The 18021-nt window shown below is 34.4% G+C and overlaps 1 protein-coding gene across 4 annotated transcripts in view; it reads left to right on the forward strand.

Annotated features, from left to right (window-relative positions):
* LCOR (ligand dependent nuclear receptor corepressor) overlaps positions 1-18021 on the forward strand; it is a 176984-nt gene that overhangs the window by 24496 nt on the left and 134467 nt on the right. For 2 of the 4 annotated variants that reach the window (XM_053692502.1, XM_053692503.1), the window contains exon 3: positions 1465-6156. The exons of the other annotated variants lie outside the window; for them this stretch is intronic. In XM_053692502.1, coding sequence (XP_053548477.1) covers positions 1465-2443 — 979 coding nt within the window. In that variant the 3' untranslated portion in view covers positions 2444-6156. Of the gene's footprint in view, positions 1-1464; positions 6157-18021 lie in introns of those variants that run through there. 4 annotated transcript variants of the gene reach the window in all.

Genomic DNA, 18021 nt, shown 5'->3' on the forward strand with positions numbered 1-18021 from the left:
CACACACACTGTAGTTAAAAAAGAAAAAAAGTCATTTTCGGTTTCGGTTTTCAGCCAAGGGCATCCTGAATTTTCTGTATCGGGTTCGGTCCAGAATTTTCATTTCGGTGCATCCCTAATACCAGCACAAAGGGGTTAACCATTCTGTCTACCCTTGTCTTTACATACCATGCAGCAGAGCACCTCATCCCTTCTTAAAACACATTCTTCTTATTCAGTTGCTTCTATGTTGGCATCATGATGTCTGTTTCAAAAAGGTATGTGAAGCAACCTCTTGGCACTCTTATACCTACCCTACCTATGGCTTCAAAGTTCTTATATTTGCTGTGATGGCTTTTGGGAGAAGAGTTTTTTTTTTTTTTTTTTTTTAGTATGTCTCATAGATTACTTTATTTGTTTTATCTTATACCGTTTCCTTTATTGTGTTTTTGTTGCCAACTTGCCATACTGATATACCTTTTATGATTTTTATTGCTTTGGCACTTACCCATTGGTCAGTGTTCAGGTGTCATCTCCTGCTTTTATGTACTTTAAGAAACGTAAGAAAATTGTTATTTAAGACATGAATATAAATAAAATAACAGAACATGAAGACCCAGCCTTCCTGGCTCGGGTGCTTCTTTTCAGTTCAGCTTATAAACTAGAGAAAGGGATAGGTACAAGTGGTTAAGGGGACAAGGTTTTTTTTATGTTGGACATTTGACATTTCTGTCTTTCTTCAAGTGGTGGCTTATTATTAACACAGTAGTCATGAATCCATTTTTGCATATTGTGCTGTTACTCAGAACATGGAGAAAGGGACTAAATGGTAAGTACAAAAATATATCCCCCCTCTCATTCATTCTTGTTTTTATTTCTTCTTCCTACTCTTGAATTCTTCTTTAATCATGTGTGGCTATTTTTCTTGTAGCGTGCTGCATGCAAATCGTTTAATGTTATAAATTAAATTAATACCTGTAGCTACTTTACCCAAAGTCACCATTTTTAAGATGGTGTTTCTATAAAATATGCTTTTCTGATTTCAATAAAAAGGGACCAGCATTGATGTTTTAGTTTTTTGGGAATTCATTGCAATGCTCAAAGTGGCTTACTCTTTTATTGCTGTACTTGTTTAGTGGTAACGTCACATATAATTGTCTTTACAATAGAAGGATTATAATAAACTCATAATTAAAGTGCCATTTACAGAATTTTGCGCAAGAATTTGTGAACCCAGCCAAAGACCAACTGACACTTTTTTTTGTTTTTTTTTTGTTGCCCACATTTTTCCCTTTTTTCTGTGAACTTTTTATTTAAAAAAAAAAGACACTGATGCTGAGACCAAAAAAAAAAAAAGTAAAATAAATTATATTACAAAAAGTGATGTTACCCAAGCAAGGCCTTCTAATAAAGGAGTGGCCCCTTCACCCATCCCTCCCTACATGTGCAAGTTCTGCTCACATCAGTTTCCTTCCATCCAATTAGGCGACCTGGGAGACCCAGCCAGCACCGTTCTGATGGACTTCCGCGGAGTGGTGATGGGGTACCTCCAAGAAGTTTGCTGGATGGAACCAGGGAAACTTATGGCCACTCCACAACTCTAAAAGTGCCACTGGCTCGCTCCCTCCAGATTAGTGAGGAACTACTTAATAGGAAACCCTTTTCTACAACTGCCGGTCATGGTTCATCTGGACTGCAGAATCACGGACAGCATTTGATATTATCCAGGGAGGCTTCATGGGCAAAGCCACACTATGAATTTAATTTTGGCCGTATGAAATATAGGGGTAATGGTGCACTCAGCAACATCAGTGACCTGCCTTTTCTCACAGAAAATGCAAATGCCTTTTCAAAAACAGTTCAAAATAAGCATGACCTAAAAAAAGAATCAATACTTTCTTCTCCAGTGGATTTAAAAATCCCACAGGTCCGAGGCATGGACCTTTCATGGGAGTCCCGTAGTGGGGATTTGTACAATTATAACTCTTTGGTAATGGGTTCACAAACAGAGAGCGCACTTAGCAAAAAATTAAGGACTATCCTTCCAAAACAAAATAGGAGAAGTTTATTGGATACTACAGCAGATTCTTGGAGCTCAGATGTTGAGCAGTCTACCTCTGGACAGCCATATTCAACCTCAGATCAAGAAGGAGATCCTGGTTCAAAACAACCAAGAAAGAAAAGAGGGCGATACAGACAGTATAACAGTGAGATATTGGAAGAGGCAATTGGTGTTGTAATGAATGGGAAAATGAGTGTCTCCAAAGCGCAAAGCATTTATGGGATTCCCCATAGTACACTGGAGTACAAAGTCAAAGAGAGGCTAGGCACATTAAAAAACCCTCCAAAGAAAAAGATGAAATTAATGAGGTTGGAGGAACAAGATGTTGCAGTAAAGAGTGAACTGGAACCTCAGGAAGAGGTGGAGGCATCGCAAAGTGCAAATGAAACTAAAGAGGATTAGGCATGCAGTAAAGTGCCAATTTAAGACAATGAGTTGTAATTAAACTGGGTGAGCACTTATGTGTTCGAACACAAAGTACATTTAACACCTGTTCTCTTACTGTGAAACTCCTTGGAAGTTTTATAAAAGCTTGTATTAAAACAGGTGTAAAAGATGTGCTCAAAATGCATATTTGTAAATACTCCATACCCAGTACAACCAGAGAATACTTTGGCCTTTACGCATGCTTTTCTTATATTAGATAATTGTTACCTCAGTAAGAGAACCTATACATGTAAATATGGACTCATCGCCTAGGGAGCCTGCATGTATTGAGTTCTTTTTATCTATTTTTAATCCTTGAACACAAGTCCACTTTAATTTTCCTTAATTTCAGGATTTACTAAATATATTCAACCAATATTTAGATAGTTCTAATAAGAATATTTAAAACCATTCCGTACTTCTCTCTATGGTTTGACCTAAGTATTTATGCCAAAATTGTGATCCATTACTATTAAAATGGAGCTTGATCCTAAAAATATTTTTGGGATTGCAAATGAAAAGGCTTTAGTTCAGGATAGGCATGTGCTAAGAGCACAAAATGTGGATGTAGACAGCACTTGAGGCATTTTGTTGGTAAATCTACAAGTGAGTATTATCCTAGAGCTTTATATTAACACTATTAAAGTTTGTTTTGGGTGTTGGGTCTGCATCCCTCATGGCACACTCCAGCAAGAACCATGCAAAATGTTAAAATGTATCTGAGGACAAGTGACTATAAGCTCAGTGAAATTTTGATAGGGAGCAAATGGATGAAAATATATGCTACTTTTTTTTTTAAATTTTGTTTTAGTAAACTGGGTTCTTGCCTGCCATACCAGGAACAGCAAGGATATTGTACACACTACCTTAAGAATCTACCGTTTATTCTTCAACACTACCTTTTCCAGTAGCTATGTGTGACACCTTGATGGTGACATTTTCTATCAACTTCAGAAGTAGCCTTATCACAAGACTGGTAGCTTTTTTTTTTTTATTATTCAGATGTTTGTGTCCACACAGTTTTCCACACAAAGGATATGCCACATTTTTAGATATTTTTTAATTATGATTTAGTACCCCTTTTTCAGTTTACTAAGCTGTGTGGTTAGTTCCAGAGAAAGGGCGAGCACACTTAACTACTGTGATTTTAATTTTGGTGCATAAATATATTTTAACAATACAACCTCATTGTTCAATATTTCAGGAATGAAGGATGCTTCTGAGCACTTGCAGAATAGTTTCTCTCTTTTTTTTTTTTTTTAATCGCACAAATAGAGGCATGAAAAACAAGGTGTAGTTGTGCTACGTTATTTCTTAGGATAGGCAGTGTCCTGTCCACTTTCAGGTAATTATGTTCTTTTTATAAGCACTCCGTGAACCACACAGTTTTGTACTTTCAGTGTATTTTTTGGAATTATTTGCCTGCATAGTTTTATATTGTCTTATAAAGTTCTCTAAGATGACTTAAAGTTTGTATAGTTGAGAACTTGAGGAAAATGTTAGGTTTTATTGGGGAAGTGAAAGTTAAATAGTACAGTACTTTTTATTTGTAGATAACATTCTTTATAAGTAATGTAAGTATCTCTGAAGCTATATATATCTACATAAAGCAAAAGCCTCTCCGTTTGCAACAGCATCACTTTTGTTAATGTAGAGAATCTGATTCAGCACACTTTAAATGATAGGCACATGCATATATCTGTTTAAAAAAAAATGTTCTGATTGTTTCATTGCCAACTATTTTTTAATTATTAAACAAACAATTCTGCAGGACTTAAATGTAATCAATAATAATATCAATAATTTACAATAGTGTACATATTGTAACTTTTGCTCACATTAATAGTTTTCTATATTAATAATTTTCCAGCCCAAATTAATATGGGATATATTAAGGCTTTGATTAAAAAGACAGTTAAGTCAACTTTTATTATTCCGAGCATGCATTTTTATTTAAAAGCCAATTTACTTCCGTTACCAAATGTCTTATACTGTTGGTATCCGTTGTTGTAGAGTGGTATGCACATATCTTTAGCACTTTTTTTTTTTTTTTTTTTTTTTTTTTTTAGCAAAAATTAATAACATCGCTACAAAGTATTGCTGCAAACATTGCTACCAAATATTGCTGCCAGAGAATGCTAAATGCACACTCCTGAACCTACCTAGGTTTACTCTTCAACAAAGACTGCAAAGAGAATGAAGCAAATTTGATAATATAAGTAAATTAGAAAGCTATTTTAAAATTGCACATTCATATCTCAACTATGAATGTTTTTCATTTTGAAAACCTAACGTTTTAAAGCTACCGTCTACATTTGTAGGCTAATACATATTTGCCTTAAAGGGACAGTGTATGGTTAAATTGGTTTCTTAAAGTGTTTGCAATTACTTGTTATACCAGCTGCAGAGTTTAACATATATGGGGTATTGTTCATTTAGGTATAATTTTGTATATGAAATAACTGCTAACTGAAACCACAGCCCAATACAGTGGGCTGAATTTGTAGGGCAAGAAAACCTCATGAAGTTATCGTTTTGTTTTTTTAATACAAAGCCCTCCTTATCGGCAAGCGCTACCCAGGTGCTGAACCAAAGATGGGCAGACTCATAAGCTTACATTCCTGATTTTTCAAATAAAGATACTATGGGGCTGATTTATCATGGCCCGAATGTGCCCCAATGTAATTTTTTCCGAAACAGGAGTTAAGAAGCAGTGGTCTTAAGACCGCTGCTCCTTAACTCGTCTGCCAGCTCTGAGGTGGTGGATAGCAATCTGCCCGATCGTATACGATCTGGTTGATTGACACTCCCTGCTAGCGGCTGATTTGCTGCAAATCCCGCAAGGGGCGGCATTGCACAAGCAGTTCACGAGAACTGCTTGTGCAGTGTTAAATGCTGACAGCGTATGCTGTCGGCATTTAGCAATGCAGGGCGGACATGATTTGCTATAGCTACCCCAAGAGTACAAAGAAGAATTGATAATAGGACTAAATTAGAAAGTTGGTTAAAATTGCCTGCTCTATCTGAATCATGAAAGAAAAAATGTGGGTTCAATGTCCTTTTTAAAGTGATGTTAAATCCTAGTGTTTAAAAAAAATAAATAGATTTACCATTTGAAATAAGTGACCTTCATTCATTAGTTTTAAAAAAATGAGCTGTGCCATGGGTGGCCAGAGGTACTTAAAGGGACAGTCAAGTCCAAAAACAAACTTTCATTTTTCAAATAGGGCATGCAATTTTACACAACTTTCCAATTTACTTTTATCAACAATTTTGCTTTGTTCTCTTGGTATTCTAGTTGAAAGCAAATATAGGAAGGCTCATATGATAATTTTTAAGCCCTTGAAGGCCGCCTCTTTTTTATTTGCTTTTCACAGCAGGGGAGAGCAAGCTCATGTAGGCCATATAGATAACATTGTGATCACGCACGTGGCTAGTGGCAGACACTGCACTAATTGGCTAAAATGCAAGTCAATATATAATAACTAAAAGTCATGTGATTAGGGGCGGTCAGAAGATGCTTAGATACCAGTTTAGTAGTTTAGATACCAGTGAGTCACAGAAGTAAAAAGTATATTAATATAACAGTGTTCGTTATGCAAAACTGGGGAATGTGTAATAAAGGGATTATCTATCTTTTTAAACAACAAAAATTCTGGTGTTGACTGTCCCTTTAAAGTGAATGTAAATTTTTATGCTAAAGTGCCCGGTTTTTAAAAATTTGATTAAAAACAGGGGCACTTTAATTCATGAAAATTTACATTTCACTCGTTTTGTGAAAAAATACTTAACTTTTCATCCTGACAGCCGCTCCAGGTGCCTCCGCCTGTCGCAAAGCCTCTTTCTAGGTCTAAAATGAGGAATCAGGCTTCCTCCAATCACAGCAAGCCGTGATTGGAGGATGACCGTTCCATCATTTCTGACGTCGGAAATGGCTTGCGACGACCGGGGAAAGCTGGAGCGGCTGTCAAGTTTATAAGGCAAGTATTTTTTCGCAACGAGTGAAATGTAAATTTTGATGAATTAAAGTGTCCCTGTTTTTAATCAAATTTTTAAAAACCGGCACTTAAGCCTCAACATTTACATTCACTTTAATATAGCAGCTGTAAAATAAAGGTACTGATGAATGAAGGTCAATTTTATTCCAATGGTAAAACTTAGTGTTTTTTAAATGCTAGGATGTATCATTTTAAGTATAGGCTACAAAAAAAAACTGTGTAAACATAGCTAGCAGAAGAAATTACACTCCCAGTAGGGGGTAGACAAGAAAAGCAATAAAATGTTTGAATCTAAATAATCTATATATTGGAATTTGGTATACAAACAGAAATTAGATAAGGAAGCATTTAGGTGTACAGAAAGTGATAACATACGGAGATCTGATTTCCCTTCAAGCTCAATCCATTTTGATGGGTTGTGGTGTCAAAGAAGAAAACCAGATATTTCATATACAAAATAAAACCTAAAGAAGCTATCTATTATACATTTTATTCTCTGCAGCTGGTATAACAAGTAATTGAAAACAAATTAAAAGAACAATTTTACAGTATACTGTCCCTTTAAGTTCAGAAATGTTCGGTATGGGTGGGGATACAATAGACAAAATTAGCCATTTCAAATAAGAAAATAAAGGTGATGGAGGTGATTGTAAACAATTTAATACACTCCAGTAGGTACAATGGATAATTGGGAGCACACTGAAAGAGAGAAAATATTAGAGCACACAATCAGTGACCTGTAGCAGGATCCTTATTTTTTTCTTTTTTTCTTACTCCTTAATTAAATATAATTTTTTCAAACTCTGGGTTCCTTTTTGGTACACAGTGACACAAGAATAAAAAAGAAATTTAGCAATTTTTTTTTTTTTTTGGTGTAAATATGTATTTTTCATCTTTTACTTGCAAAAAAAGGAAGAATACACGTTTGCCCCCTTTTAGTCCTGCTACATATCTGCAATGTAAAGCAAATGTGCAAATATTAATAAAGAGAAAAAATGTTAATGCTTGGGAGACTGCAGGAAAAGTTACCCAATTGATTTAAATTTTAAAACTAAATACCTGCTATTACATGTTTAGTATATTAATCATAGGTTTAGGTCCTGCAAATTGTATGCCTTCACTAAATGTTAAGACATAATAACATATATACATATATATTTTATATATAATTTATTTGTTAACTCCACATTTGTGTTATTTGGTCCATTACTTAAGTTATTTGAATTTTAAGTAATGCTTTTTTAAAACAGATGACAATCTATCAGTATATTATGATGTGCCTACCCTTTACTGTTGCTTAAGGTCAAGATATGTAGTATATAGCATACCATTATAGGCTTGTAAATAATAATTACTCTTATTTTCCAAAGTGGTTTAATTTTTTTTTAAACTTGTTTCCTCAGTTTAAAAGCCCAGAGACCTGAAGATTGTATTGTCTATCTAAAATTTGTAAACATTCCACTTGAAATCTGTGACTTAATGTTCAGGTAGTCATTTACAATATATACTTTTTTTTCGGGGGGGGGGGTGAAGGCATATACTCCAAAGCCGCTTTGATGAGAATTAAACCTAGATTTAATTTTAAAGCACTACATTGCGTTGCAAACTGCAATACAAAATAGCCATTACTTTTATTCTGAAGCCTGGTCGATTTTAAATTGGTTAGTGGTCCCTTAATATATTTCATAAACTTTAGAAAACAAAAGCTGCTGACTTTCAAAAGATTTATATTTTATCTTGTAGATTTTGTAAAGTTTCAGCCTAATATTCAGGTGCACCTTCTTAAAGATAACCTTTTTTAATTTAAGCATTCCTACTGTTTCACTCTTTTATAGATTTTGAGTTTAATTAGATAGTTTGTTGTTTTGTTTTGTGTGTTTTTCTCCTTACCTTGTAATGTGTGTTATGTATTTGGGTAATTATAACACTTGATATATTTTTTTTTTATTTATTTTCCTCTCTATTGTAAATGAAATGTCCCTTTATGCTTTTGTGTGTGTAGAAGTTCAAAACACACATTTCTGATCCTTTGATAATTGGTTTGCTGTTGCATTACATTTAGCCATGATCTGTTGTAGGTTATGGCCCAAACAAGTAATTACAGCATTAAGTCCCTTTTTAGCCTTATTAGTTGTGTGTTTTTCCTTGATGGTTTGCAAATGTTTTTTTTTTTGTTTGTTTTTCTGACTTGTGTCAGAGTACAAAAACTTAGTATGTATACAATGACCAAGAATATGCAATATATTAGTAGAAAAATCTAAATGTTAAAAATGATATTAACTTTGAGCCATAACATAGTTCCCCTGATTTTTTTTATTTTTTTTTATTATTATTGCCATGATCCAGTACATTAAATTTATTGCAACTGCAACATAACACATTCATATTTCAAGGCATTTTTATTGATATAATGCACATTTTTTTTTATAAATATTCAGCATAGGTCTTAAACAGTCTGCCTCAATTTGTGTCTTTCCTTTCCTGTCTTTCTCCTTCAATTATTTTTAATTTGTTCTTGTTTGTTAGTTCTTTCTATCTAGTTTGTTCTTTCACACATTCTTTTTCTCTCTCATTCTTTCTTTACCATTCTTTTTTTTTGTTCTCTTTCTTTGTTAATTTATGTATGATCACATTTTGTTTATGCCAATTTTCTCCTGTTCTGCGCATCTAATTTAGTAAAATGCTCTATTTCAAGATGAATTTTAGAAATCCTTATATTTCTTATACTATATGTCAGTATAGTTTTGCAATGGTACTATGCTTTTGTGAATGCACACTACATGTTTTCATTCTTGAAGATTACACAGGCTATTTGCTTTCAGTGAGAAGCCAATTCCTGGTAAATCAAACCTCTGTGTATATATAAATATTTTGTCCAGTGCAGTGTCACTTTTTTTCTAAACAATGCTAAAATGGAATTATTTTTGTGTACAGAAAAAAAGATCCATACCTCAAAGTTGAATTTATTTTTAAACTTGTAGGTTAGGTTTAGTTTGAGAGGACAAGTAAAGGAGTTCAAAAACTTTTTGCTAAGGGAGAGCAGTGCAATGTCATTAAAGCCGTTTTCCGACAGAGCCATATTCAGGCGGGAATGTAATGCTGTGTCACTGATTAATCGCATATGTAAGTATTGATGCATTAGTTCTTCTTGGTTTTATTAGCCTTTTACATGGGTTATTGTACTACCTAGTACAAAAGATGCTTTATCTTAAGGCAGACAAAAATGTTACTAGCTGGGCTTACAATGTGTTTTTGCCAAATATCAGATTAATATTAGATAAATTCTAGATTATTGATTGTGTTTATTTGGTTTTTATGTCTTGGCTTTCTAGTGCAAAATCACTAAGGGCACATAGCTTTAGATTTTTATGGAATGGAATCATCTTGCAAAACAAAAACTAAAAAACCCCTTCATATATTATTTCAATCCAAATTGTAATTTGTAGTTAGAAAGGGGTGTATCTTTACAAAGGCAGAAACAACTTCAGCAGTATTTTGTTTTTCCTTTAAAGTATAGAGAGAGTTTTTCTTTTTTAAATGATTGCATTCCATTATATATATATATATATATATATATATATATATATATATATATATATATATATATATACACACACACATTACATTACATTCATACACTCATATACACACATATACACACACACATATATACACACACATACACTGTTTAAAGGGATACTAAACCCACATTTTTTTCTTTATTGATTCAGATAGAGCATGCAACTTTCTAATTTAATCAACCAATTTTCTTCATTCTCTTGCTATCTTTATTTAAAAAGCTGGAATATAAAGCTTATGAATCGGCCCATTTTTGGCACAGAACCTGGGTTATGCTTGCTTATTGGTGGCTAAATGTAGCCACCAATAAGCGCTAACCAGGGTGCTGAACCTAAAATGTAGCCTGGCTTCTAAGCTTTACATTCCTGCTTTTTAAATAAAGATAGCATGAGAACCAATAAAATTTGATAATAGGAGTAAATTAGAAAGATGCTTAAAATTGCATGCTCTATCTGAATCATGAAAGAAATAATTTGGGTTTAGTATCCCTTTAACACATACAGGTCTGCTCTTTACACCCTTCATCAGGTTTATTCTTTGGGAAACTAGTATACAAACTACTTTTAGGTCAGATGGCCATTTAAATTTAATTGGCCCCAAATCTAAAAAAAATAAAAAAAAGCCATGCATTAGTATATTTGTACTATTTGACTTAATTTCATTCCAAGCTGAAAATGTATACTTTTTTTTTCCTCCCCACCAAATCAGGCATTAAAATATTTAAATAATATGAATGAATGTTTTTAAGAAAACACTTTCAGGGGGAAAAAAGCCCTTGGTAATACTGTTTCTTGTTACAGTACATAATTTCTAGAACAAATTATCAGTTCTATAACCTTGACTTTGTTATCCTAATAATTTTTTTTAACTGAATCACATCTACCTGTGAAATAAAAAAGATAGTAAAAGAGAGTGCTGGACTCTCTTTTTTTTTTTTTTCTCTCTTCTCATATTTAAATAATTAGCAGTATTCACAAGTCACGTTTTATGGCAGTAATTTTTATAACTTCATTGTGTCTTTAGGGATTATCCCCTCTGCAGGTTAAATGAATAAATATAACAATATCCTGTTCTACCAGCATAAAAGTTATAGAAAATGTGGTTGCTGAAATATTTAGAGCCCATTGATACATTTTGATTGTAATTTACTAACTTTTCAGGATAATCTTTTTTTTCCTATATAGGGTTGTTTACCAACCCTAGTCATTTTTAAAAAGGAGATTTTCTCAACTCCCATATGTTTTGTAGGCATATGGGATATAAATGTACTGCAGCTTACTGCTGCTAGGAGGATACTCTTGTATAAAATATACATTAATGCTTAACTTGTAACCTTGCTTCACGGGTTATTTGGGATTGCTTTTGCTGTTATCTGTCTGCATTGTTGTTAAACTTAGGAATTCAACATATGTACACACTGCTTAAAAACCCTCAGGGACAGTCTACTCACTATTCTCACATAATTCAGGTACTTGTACTCTATTCTTAAACTTAGCAGTGATTTGTATTTTTGTTTTGGTTTCCTTTTTAACGTGCTTGTAGCACATCCTTGATGAATGTCAAGTTTAAAACTCACTTTCAGGTATCCAGGTATAACTCAGCCAAACGGATTTTAAAAGCTGCATATTAACTCTTCAGCACACAGTGCCTCAGACACTTATAGTGGCATTCTGTAAATTCAGTTATTACTACTGAACAGATAGCATGGGGGTTCCTGTTATTGTATAACCGTTTAATCAATTATACGCCACAGTCTTAACATCACACCTTTTAATTGTACAAAGTAAAGCCTAACTCGAGCGCTAGTCCTTTTGGGAAGGCTTGATGCTGTGATAGTTATGTGTTAAATTTTCAGAAATTTCAGTAAATGAGATGCTTTTATCGTAAACTGTTCTATTTAAGAATGATAAAAGTTTTAAAACGTTAATAGTTTTGTAATAGCTCAAATTTTTATATTATAAATATTATCCGGAATTGGGAGGGGGGTTTAAGGAAATGGCCCTCTAAATCCCTTGTATATGATGGGGCTCATTGGTATTTTGCAGCCAGGTCCCAGTATATTATCCCTTTGCCTGACAGAGGGCAGCGACACATTATGCAGTGTTTTGTAGCTCTTTGGCAGCCATGGGGTAATGTGTATGCAGTATAAAATTCATTTCTGCATATCCTCTTTTTTTTTTTTGCAACTAACCTACTGCTAGTTTTCACTACTTTATAGGTGATTATTTACTTACTTTACACATTTCCTTAGTTTCAAAAACATGTATATAAAAAATAAATAAAACAGGAACCCCCTTTACTCTTATTGACCTCATTTCAATATACTGTTTACAGTTTGACAGAATTGTATAATTTAATATTTCTCTTGTACTGTAGTTTATATTTATTTACAGATTTTTTTTTTAATGTGTGATTTAAACCTTTTTGTTGCTATGATCAATGTCTTATGTAGTAGAGCACTTATGATCACAATTACTTTTTTTTTTTTTTGATTGCACTACATAATTATTTTTTTTAAGCATTTCTGATTTTGACTGGACTAAATAAAATGTCTTAATGTATGTGATGAGTACTTTTTAAATTTTAAAAATCCATGTGGTTCATTTTATTAAATTTTTTTGGCATTGTATGTTTAAAACGCTGATTCCTCTGTCGTCGTGCATGTGTAAAATTTAATGGTTCCATTGTATTATTTGACCATGTCATTTTAAAAACAAAACAAAAAAAATACATTCCCAGCTGTAATGTTGTGTATGGTAGTTCTCACTGGATGCTAGACTTTTCAAAACCACTATTCTTCTAATAAATTTGTTGTGAAAAATTTGTAAATGTGTTTTTTTTTTTTTTGTTTCATTGTACTTAAGAATTAAATTTTAATTTAAAAACGCCTACTATAGTCTTCACGAAAACACTGACACATGTTGATGATAATTTACTTATCCAAGCTCGAATCTTAGAATTCGTCATTGGAAGCATCCGAATGCCCATGCCTACCTAGAATTCATTGGCCTTGGTGTGACTTCACTACAATAAAAATGTTTACAAAAATCAGCAGGTATGTGTTCCCTGAAGTCTCATGCTTACTCATCCTTTAACAATTCCATGCTATGTTTTCTCCATACACTTCTCATGGTGGGCAAATTTCAAGAGTTAGACACAACGAGAAACTATCTAAAATAAACCAGAAAATTAAGAACTTAAATTCCCTGGGTTCTGGAATTTGTCAAGCTTATATTTACAAATTCATTCTTTCCTAGTTCATTAAATTGTTATAAGTGGCTTCTGTGTTTAGATTCAATTAAAGGTTAATATTAATAATGTAAAGCGGTATTAAATAAACTATTTATTCATAGTATAGGTCATCAATGACACACTAAATTGCAAAATGTCTATATACAATATATTTTAAAAGCATTTAAACTATTTTTCTTTCCAATGGCATGGAGAGTCCACAATTTAATTCCAATTACTAGTGGAAATTCAACTCCTGGCCAACAGGAGGAGGCAAAGAGCACCCCAGCAAAGCTGTTAAGTGTCACTTCCCTTATCCATAATCCCCAGTCATTCTCTTTGCCTCTGTCAAGGGAGGATGTGCAAAGATGGTGTCTGAAGATATTTAATCCTTTAATGCATACTTTTTCCTGCAAGCAAGGATTGGGGTCAAGCTGTGTCCATTTCAATCTTTTTAGTAAGAGTAATGGTGGCTTTTAGCAGTTAGAAGGCGGGAAGGTGGTCTTTTGCTTTACTTCTAACGCCATTGCTACTAGTGCTGGGCGATATGGGCAAAAAAAAAATTGATTTAATCGCGATTTTATTAAAAATGACTAGAACACCTTCATTTAGCATTAAAAAATTTATTTAACACTACAGAATCTTAATGTACATGTTTATCAATGTCCAATACACTCTTGGAGCATAAAAACACAAAACAAAAAATAGTTACAATAAAATTTGCTGCCTGTGATGTGATTTAAATAGTAGCCACTAGCCAGTTATTAGGGCTTATGACACACAAGTTCACACAACATTGTCATGTTTTATTGGACAGTAATTCTAACTGTGGACACAGTGGTATGATTAACATATGAAGCAGTGTAAGCATGGAGATACCTGAAAATTGCTGTCTTTATGACTAAGAAGTAGAAAACCAGTTATAGTTAGAGTAACTAGTACAATACATAATACAAACAACTAAACTCAACACACACACAGCTAATTGAAATGAAAATAGCTGGCCAGTTCTTACCACATTGTCCTTTGTTTTCTTGGGCACTGGGCAGTCAGTCTAGCTGTGGTATGAGTAACATGAAACCGTGTATGTATTGCATGCATGGAGAAATTTGAAAAGTGCTGAGTGTGCAGCAGCATGATGTGTGTTCTGTTTCTAAGTACAGTAAAGCTATTACAATGCACACTGCTGCATGTGTTAGTTATTTAGCTGAGTCACTGTCCAGGAAAACATGGGGTGTGTGGCATTGACAAGGGCAATCCTTACATCCTTAAATTAGCTGGACAGTTATTACCACAGCACATTGTCCATTGTCTTGGCCAGTCAGTCTAGCTGTGGTATGAGTAACATGAAGAAGTGTATATTGATGGAGAAACTTGCAAAGTGCGTACTGTGCAGCACTGATATGTGTTTCTAATTGCACATTAAAGGTAGTACTTAGTACAACGCACACTGCTTCATGTGTTAGTCATTTAGCTGAGCGACTACTATCCAGGAAAACGTGAGGGATGGGGCATTAACAAGGTAAATCCTGCAACCTGTTTTTAACATCCATGCATCAGCTAATAGCAGCAGCACAGTACAGTAAGAGTACATTATTCCAAATTAAAACAGAGAATACAATAGAAAAACATTGGAATTTGGAAGCTGGCCTGCCCTGGTTATGGCATTGGCCATCGATACAGCCGGAATACAGTCAGTGCACAAAGTGCATGTGCATTTTCACACAGGAGAGAAATATGAATCACTAAGTATTTGAGCTGACAACATCATGTTTTTTTTTTGTCATAATGAGTGACACGTTGAGTACAGTTATAACATAGAGCTTGTAAAAGCAGGGCCGATTAAGGAATTCTAATGATTTGTAATTTGTAATGGTAAATAATTTAGTGATATGTAATAACAAGAGAATAACGTAAATAAAAAAAAAATATATATATATATATCATTTAAAATTTGCATGGTTTTTAGACTAGATAGGTTAGGTGGTTTTTGGATACAAAAAATATCTGACTAGGACAGTACAGCTACAGTAGTACTGTAGTACCATTTTTTATTTCAAGCATTACTAGTGTTTTTAGTGGGTTAGGTTTTTGGCTAAAAAACCCAACATATGTACCATTTTTGGCTTCAAGCATGAACGTTGACAGGTCACCACATTTCCTCCTGTGCTAAACACCTCTCTGATTGTGAACTAGTTGCAGGAACACAAAGATATTTTTGTGCCAGCTTGCTCAATTTTTGAGAGTTAATCTGATGTTGTTGCCACCATTGCAGAGGATTTTTCTCTCTATCAATGGATTGGGAAAGCAGGTAGTTGTTCAGCTCTGATGCTATGGCTTCTTTAAGTTGCAGAGATGGCACAGCGGACTCAGTCTTGAAAAAACTTCCCAAAGACTTTCTTGATTTTGTTGCGGGTGGAGGACCATCTGCTGCAGGTGCTTGCACGGTTTCTTCTATAATCTAACTTTGCATGGCGGACTGCTGATTGCTTGACTTGCATTCTGCACAACTTGCTGCTCGTGCTCAGACACAATGGCCATATCAGACATCACCCTGGCCTTGATTCTTGTAATTTTATCAGCATTTATGTAGGTTGTCTTGAATCGTGGATCAAGGAATGATGCCATATCTAGCAGATCTTGAGTATCTTCATAATTTCTATTCATATATTCAAGAATTTGGGATTTCAGTGCCTTGGTAAGGTCAGAGTCATCTTCCTCCTGAGCCAGTATCTTTGTGTTTAATAGATGCAGAACTGGTTTAACATATGATACACTGATGTAGTTTTCTCCAGATAGTGCATCAGTAAAATCTTGAACTTGCCCCAGTGCCTTACTCACAGATTCAAGAACATCAGTGTCCTGCCATTGTGGAATCAGATGTCTGGTTTTTCTGTCTGCAGAGAGAACCTGAGTCAATGCTCTCTGTTGCTCTACAACTCTTTGTCTTGAGCTCCACCTTGTTGGGCACTCTGTTATAAGTGAATGCTTTGGCAGTTGAAGTTCTTCCTGGGCTTGAGTTAATGCCACCTTCTTTTTCCAGCTGTGTGAGAAATGGCAAACAATTTTCTTGCAAGATGCAACCTGTGCCCAAAACACTGTAGTCTTGTCCATTTATTCAGAGCTGCAGCCTTGACAATGTTTGTGCCATTGTCTGTGGTGATTGATACTTGTTGATCCTCACAGAGTCCCCTTGAGGCCAAAGCTTCTCTCAAACTTTGTTCTACATTCTCTCCAGTGTGGTCAGAAGGAAAGTATGATGTTTGCAAACTTTTGATCTCAAAATCATCATTGATGAAGTGCACAGTTAAACTCATATATGGCTCCATTGTTCGGCTTGACCACATATCTGTTGTTGTTGCATAGTATTTCAATTGATTTATCTCAGATTCAACTATAGCTTTTCATTTTGCATACCTTTCTGGGATTGCAACTATTGAGAAGTAATTGTGAGATGGCATTTGGTATCTCTTGTCGAGTTTGTGTATCATTCTTTTGAAGCCTTCTTTACTAACCGTGTATGCAGGCACCATGTCTTTGCATATATAATATGCAATAGCGTTGGTTATTTCTCTATGCTTTTTTGAGGTCTTCCCATATGGTGCTGTGTTTACAAATGCCTTTATGATTGATTGCTACTGCTCAATTTTAGATTCACAGCTTGTTTGTGTTGTCTTTTCTCTACCACCAGGTTTTTTTTTTTTGCCATACATAGTTCAAAGATTTCCTTATGCCGCTGTTTAAAGGGACAGTATACACTCATTTTCATATAACTGCATGCAATAGACACTACTATAAAGAATAAGATGCACAGATACTGATATAAAAATCCAGTATAAAACTGTTTTAAAACTTACTTAGAAGTTCTAAGTTTAGATCTCTTGAAAATGTGTCTGGAAAGCCCACTGCAAGAGGGAAATAAGACACTCCCCCCCCCCCCCCTCTCTCTTCTTTTGCATATGAAAAAACCCTTTACACAAACAGGAGCAAGCTGGAGAAGGTAGCTGACGGTATTCACATAAAACTTTGGGGCTTGATTAGGAGTCTGAAAATCAGAGCAATGTTATTTAAAAATAAGCAAAACTATACATTTTTAAAAAAAGAAAACTTTATGGGCTATATAAATAGATCATCTACAAAACATTTATGCAAAGAAAAAATGAGTGTATAATGTCCCTTTAAGGTGCTGGAACAGGTTTGATGTGTTACTTCGTTTTGCTGTAACACTCATTCCACAAGTTTTGCAGATTACTTGGTTCTGTTTCACATCCTCTTTTCTGAATCCAAAATATTCCCAAATAACTGATGTTGAATTTTTCTTAGCAACATCAACACCATTTTCATCATCGTTATTGTTGGACACGGACAGCTCTTCAGAACTCATCTTGAATTGTATGTACCACGCACACAATACCAGCTGGCACAAAAAATGAGATTATACTACCGCACACACTGCCAATATAAGTAGGGTCAGGTGTCACTGGCAACCGTGGCACGATGAGAGACTAGACCACAGTCTTGCACTTGAATACAAAGACAGAGAACTATTGAATGGCCTTGATAATGCAGTTATCTTTGCTCTGATGATGCTAGTATAGCTTCAAGTTGCAGAGATGACGCAGTGGAAGCAGTCTTTAAAAAGCTTCTTAAAGATTTTTGATTAGAATCACACAATTTATTTTGATTAATAATTAAAGAATGGATGATTTGCTTCTGCTGCAATTAAGACAAGAGACCACAGGCTTG

The sequence above is a fragment of the Bombina bombina genome, chromosome 9, assembly GCF_027579735.1.
Source record: "Bombina bombina isolate aBomBom1 chromosome 9, aBomBom1.pri, whole genome shotgun sequence".
NCBI classification, from domain to species: domain Eukaryota; kingdom Metazoa; phylum Chordata; class Amphibia; order Anura; family Bombinatoridae; genus Bombina; species Bombina bombina.